Source organism: Syngnathus acus, chromosome 21, assembly GCF_901709675.1.
Source record: "Syngnathus acus chromosome 21, fSynAcu1.2, whole genome shotgun sequence".
NCBI lineage: Eukaryota > Metazoa > Chordata > Actinopteri > Syngnathiformes > Syngnathidae > Syngnathus > Syngnathus acus.
Window position 1 is genome coordinate 4303969 of NC_051105.1, and position 6000 is coordinate 4309968.

General features: G+C 38.7%; 1 protein-coding gene across 5 annotated transcripts in view; it reads right to left on the reverse strand.

Moving 5' to 3' along the window:
• The window catches only part of nalcn (sodium leak channel, non-selective), a 47656-nt gene extending 44204 nt beyond the window's left edge, over positions 1-3452 (reverse strand). For 2 of the 5 annotated variants that reach the window (XM_037239647.1, XM_037239643.1), the window contains exons 1-3: positions 3349-3452; positions 443-536; positions 172-233 (exon numbers count right to left, since the gene is read on the reverse strand). In XM_037239647.1, coding sequence (XP_037095542.1) covers positions 172-213 — 42 coding nt within the window. In that variant the 5' untranslated portion in view covers positions 214-233; positions 443-536; positions 3349-3452. Of the gene's footprint in view, positions 1-171; positions 234-300; positions 537-3348 lie in introns of all 5 variants that reach the window. The other 3 variants (XM_037239645.1, XM_037239644.1, XM_037239648.1) reach the window with 3 other exon arrangements.
• Between the last annotated feature and the right edge of the window lie 2548 nt (positions 3453-6000).

The window sequence follows — 6000 nt, forward strand, 5'->3', positions numbered from 1 at the left end:
GTTCTTAATTGAGCGTTTGTGTGTGCGCGTGTGTGTGTACGGTGGATAGAAAAAGTTGTGTTGACTTTTTAGATCCGCTGCACAAAGTGGAAAAAGGTGTGTACAGGCTGTATGAGCATATGAACAGAAGAAGAGGAAATGACACTCTGAATGGAGACAAAGCGCACATACCAAAGGGAAAAGTAAAGCTGAAATTGCTCCAGCACTGCACATAACATGCGATCAGGCATACCCTGCAAATAACACACAACAGTTAGTCAACATCATGGCTTGTATGGCGTACATTTACACTATACCCACATCTACATTACGCTCAGAGAGACAGGAATGCCCACCACATCTGACATCAAGGCATATATGCGACACGCTCTGTGAATGGGTGACCGCATGTGGAGGAGGAGGACGGGGCAGACGATAAGGCAAGGTGGGACGGGGGACTCACTGTGAGGCTCCTCATTGGTGCGTTCATCCCCAGGGCACAGATAGGTGGAGGGACCAACCAGAGAGAGCAAAAAAGCAAGAGAGTTCACGATTTGCTGGAGAAAGAGATATGGGAAGACAATAGAGACAATTTAATCCATTGACATGAAACACAACTCCATATTCCACGAAATACGATAAAGTAGGGATGGACAAGGCGCGTACGGGTTCTATTCTATTGAGGGAATTTATCCAAGCAGGTTGAAATGAGTGTTACATCAAGGGTGATAGAACAATCTCTGCTAGGATGAAGGGGAAAGTTGATGAAGTACGGGTTGGAGAGAGTGGCTCTGAAGAAACGCCAGGAAGCAAAGCAGAAGATGGCAAAAATTAAGATGTTGAGGTTTTGGAGTGAACAGGATGGATAGGAATAGAAATGAGCTCATCAGAGGGACAGCCAAGGTTTGATGTCTGGGGAAAGGTTTGAGAGAACCAAGGGTTTGGACACATCTGGAGGAGAGAAAGTGAGTACTATATAAGTGGAAGGGTCCCGAGACGGGGAGCAAGAGAAAGACGGAAAAGGAGGTTGACAAAGAAACACTTTGCATCGCTGCCCTTGTTCAATTCCAGGGTCCCCTTCCCGCTGGTATGAATATATTTTATCTAGCGGTGATCGGGCTAGTCAAAGCTCGCCCCATGAGGCTAATTCGAGAACTTGCAAACAGGTGACGTTTGATATCTGAATTGGTTTTCTTGTTGAACAATTCGGAAAACAACCACACTTTCAGAAAATTAGACGATATACTAGAGTCAAAAATCACACCAATATCGGTGACAATGAAAGCAAATCTTGCTTACATTCAAAAAGCAACTAAAGCATTAAGTCAAGTTTATTTATATAGCCCTAAATCACAGGCAAAACTGCACAATTGTGTTTTGTTTTATCTTCCATGTTTTTGTGATTACCAAGGATTGCAAAAATGAGATAGCAACATACATACCTAGAATACACATAGAATAAGAAATATTATTGTGACACGGCGATATCATCTCTATTGTGGCTGCTCAGTGCATTATGACAATTTATCAACTTTTCAATCATGTATCCCTAATAAATCGGCAAAACAAATCTCAGAATGATAACTGTTAAGTGAAAGCTGACCCTTGTTTGTGTTCCCATTTAAACTGCACTCACATTTAGAAACCATTAGAGCGTCTTGATTATTGCACTTAACATATATAGAGATGTGAGACAGAGTGACAAGAAAACCACTGCTATTATGTGGGAGGACCGGTGGCGAGAACAGCAATTAATTTTCCATTCGGGGGAAAGAGGACATGTTCCTCGTAGACAGGATGCAATCACGTTAATTGCAAGTCTGGATAAGTATGTGGAGGTTTCACTTCTAGACTTTTGTAACTCTTTATAAAAACAAACACAAGAATATACGCAGCATTTGGTTAATAATATTAATAGTAATAACAATAATGACAATAATAATGCCAAGAGTTCGACATAGAAATGTGCTAGTGTGGAACTAGTACTTTGCTATTTAGGGCCTGGCCCACTTGCTGTGATTGATGGAACAGTGTCTACCAGAAAATCCTATGGGTGAGCATTTTTTTGAGCTTCTCATGTTTTTCACTCCACCACACTGACTCCAAATGTGACATTTTGTATTGTATAAATGAGCTTCACTTAGCAATACCTCTGCTCTTCAGGATTATTTTGTTGCTTTGCAACTTTTAAAAATTCAAATTAAACCCATCAATGAAACAAATAAAATAATCAGAACAGAGAAGCATGATAAATACGTTTTGGAAAAATGGAGCCAGAATTTGGGAAGGGGACAAATTTTCACAGCTCTGTATCAAGTTGGATTCTGCCAATTTAGAAATAAATGGAAATTCGAGGCAAAATGGTCTCATCAATATATGAACGTATATAAACATTGTGTTTTGATTGATATTGTGTGTACCTAATAAGTAATAATCAGACAATAATCCATTTTTCATCTGCATCAGGGCGCTGCCACCTGTGGTTGCCTCCTAAAATCACAACACTGCTCAAAAATCAAACTTTTTTTTAATTGGAGGGTATGCCACACGGTGACTTGATCTTGGAAATAGTTGACTCATATTTTTTATTTCAATCAGTTTAGAAAGGGGACCAATATACAGAATGGATACTATTCTTGCACCCCGACTCCAGCTTTCTCTAGTCACATGAAAGAAAAATCAGAATGGTGTAATCAGATGTTGCCAAATAGTAAAATTGAGTTATGACTTCAACTCGTATCACCGCCACACAGTCAATTAATCAAACTTACATATTATGATTTTGCAGTTTTAAAAAGGCAACTCAAAGCGCTTCTAGTTCATTAAAATCAACTATTGCCACCCGCCCCACCACTTATACACAAGTACACAAACATACACAAGGGAAATAAAAGAATGAGAGAATAAGATTCAAGAAAATTCAAGGGTCCTTGGATAACCACTAAATATAAAATAACACGTAGCTGTCAAACGCTGCACAAAATCATGCAAGGATTCCGAACAGGAAACGCACGTCCATACTGAGATGAATGACACCAAGACAGCCAAGGTTACTATGGAAACGCGTTAGCGCTACAGCACCAGATCGCATTAAAAACAAGCCGAGCACAACACAAATATCATATCAGAGACCAAGGAGTGTAATACAAACCATTCATAACATCTCCCAACCATGTCAAATTGTATTATAGAGAATACACGCGGAAAAAAAGAAGTCAAGGCCTGGTACGAAGGATGCGACATCTTCACTTCCTGTACAGAACAAGCTAGCAGGTGGCAATTTCTCCAAATATAAACACAATGGTAGTACCAGGTGAACATCACGAGAATAATTCCGCGTCATATTTGGACGGACAATAAATGACTTACAGCAGCGTGTTTTTGCCCTCATCGACCGCGGAGCATCATGTCCGTGACATCAGCTGTTTTCATCCGGTGAGTCTGTCAATGTATACGTAGGGCTCGCGTAAGAGCTGTGCGCATGCGCAGACTGCAATCGCATCAGCAGCATCTGCAAGAGATGCGCTCCCAAGTCTCTATGGTAATACACGACCAGGACCCTCAAAGCTCAATCTTGATACGACTTTTAGTGCAATATTTTATAATGATTATTAATGAGCAGTTTTTGTGCGTATACAAATTAGGAGAAAAATGACGTTTTGGTCGTTTTTTTTTTTTTCATAGTCAACTAAATATTTGGACATAACATTTAGTGGAGACTTATTCTACCCTGAAAAAGAATCTGCCACAGTCAAAATTTAGTCTTTGAATAATAAAAATAGATTCAATTGGCGTAACCTGCAAGTTTTACCTTCCAGTAGTGTTATATATAATGGAAAGCAAACAAAATTATTTTTGATTGCCCTATTTTGAAATAATTCAAAGACTCCTTTCAGTTTAACCTGAAATTATGTTCTTAAAGTAAACCATGGCTGTATGTTTGTATTTTACTCTAAAAATAAAACCAAGATTGTCATAAAAATGAGTTAAAAAAAATGTTTTAAATACATTTTGAATAATAGGGTAAGGCAACAGAGGCGGTGCTACAGGGTGGCCAAGGGTCAAGAACCCTCCCGTCACTCTTTTGCCCCCAACCACTCCTATACCTATGGTAAAAACGCGATATGTTATTTTTCTGCCATTTTCACACTCTGGCCACAGTTTTTTTACATTTGTATGTGAATAATAAATTTACATTTACACAGTTAAACAGTGGAACAAAGATGTTCAAAATGTATACATGTACCGTTTAAACAAATAACCCCCAAAACAAACATTAATAAAAAATTAAATAAATAATAGAATGGTAAATAAGCTGTCCTGGCACTTTTTAAGTAACAAATAGCATAGAGACATTTGACACAGATTATAGATTAGATAAATTACATTATATATGATTTTGGCCAAGTTTAAGCAAGAACAAATAAAGCCTACTGAGTCAGGAAATCATAGCGATTGCCTTTTCAAAGCACAAGTAGCACATGTGAAAGCAATAGCACCCAAAGGGCCGCTAAAGAATCCCAGGAATCCCAATGATTTGACACTCACACAACAGCTGGAGCTTGAATTGGAAAAGCTACTCTGGACTTAGACATACTATGTAATGCTCAAAGGCATGATATTTGGGAGGCTGTGAATGTGATACAGGGTCAAGGGATCTGGATGTCACCGGCTATCCCTCTGTATATTTCATTGACGGCACAAGAATGATAAGGAAATCATGTCAGTTCTTTGTCAGGGTTGTTTTCAGTAATACTATATCAAGTTGCGGCGGTTTTATACAGCAACGATCGAGTCAGGTTTGGTGCTGCCACAAAATCTAATTGCAAGTGACAGTTAGAACCGCTAGGAAGACCACCTGTATCGCCCTACCCACTTTTGAGGACTTGCATGTTGGATCAACTGAGACAAGAGCAGGAAAAAAAAAAAAAAACTCGTTCAGACCGTCCACATATTTGCCACTTCTTCCAGCTACTTCCCTTTGGTAGGCGCTATCGAATTATGCACACTAAAACCAACAAACATTCCAATACCTTCTTCCCTTTTGCCATTAACGCCCTTTTCAGCTGACTCAACATTCCATAGTGGAATTGTTACAAAGTGTATTATTATTAAATTCATTATTGTAACTTCAGCATCCCACATTATTTGCATGACTGCAGTTAATTGCGATTCCACACTAACAGACACATCCTAATTAACACGCGACTGCTTAAGTCACATAACTTGACAACTCTCAGAATCATAGCTGTCATTGTTGGCTGCTAACACACTTTTGTATTCTTGCATAGCTCAACATATCTGTGTTTATGCATTATGTCCTAAATGTTCATTTTTGTTGCTTGCTGCTGTTATACTCAAGTAACTAAGTAGCTTTTTTTTTTTTTAAAACATACTCAGCCAATAAAACCAATTCATTCTGAAACGTACCGTGCGTTTATCATCACATTTATTTCTCTGTGCCATCTATGGTAACATTCTGTGGTGGCATCACAAGAATATAAAAAAAAAGCTAATACTGTCGATGGTAAAATCTTTTGAGATTTGCTGTTTCATGTGACTTCAAATTCCATGTGTGATTTTTAAAGGGGAAGTCAACCCCAAAAAATGTTTGCAATAATATTTTCAGTGGAAACACAGATTAATGTTTCCTTTGTAGAATATGAGTGAAGAAGGAAAATCCACCTGTTTATATCCATCTCACGAGGTGGCCATTTTGCTGTCGACTAAAAATGACATCACAGTTGTCAGGTCTCAAGTCACAACCAATAACGGCTCACCAGTTGTCTGAAGCTGAGCCATTATTGGGTGAATTTTGCTTGTCCAAAATTTTGGGCATTTGGCTCAGTCATGTCTCAAAGTTACATATTTCCTTCTATCTTCCATGTAAAACCAAATTCTAATGGCAGGTCCCGAGCCCATGAAAAGGATCATCTGGAAAAACGAAAGAGGAGGGGGAAAAAGTGAAACCAAAAAAATAATAGTCTGCTTTTCATTACATTCTTAAACTGTTGGGAGAAC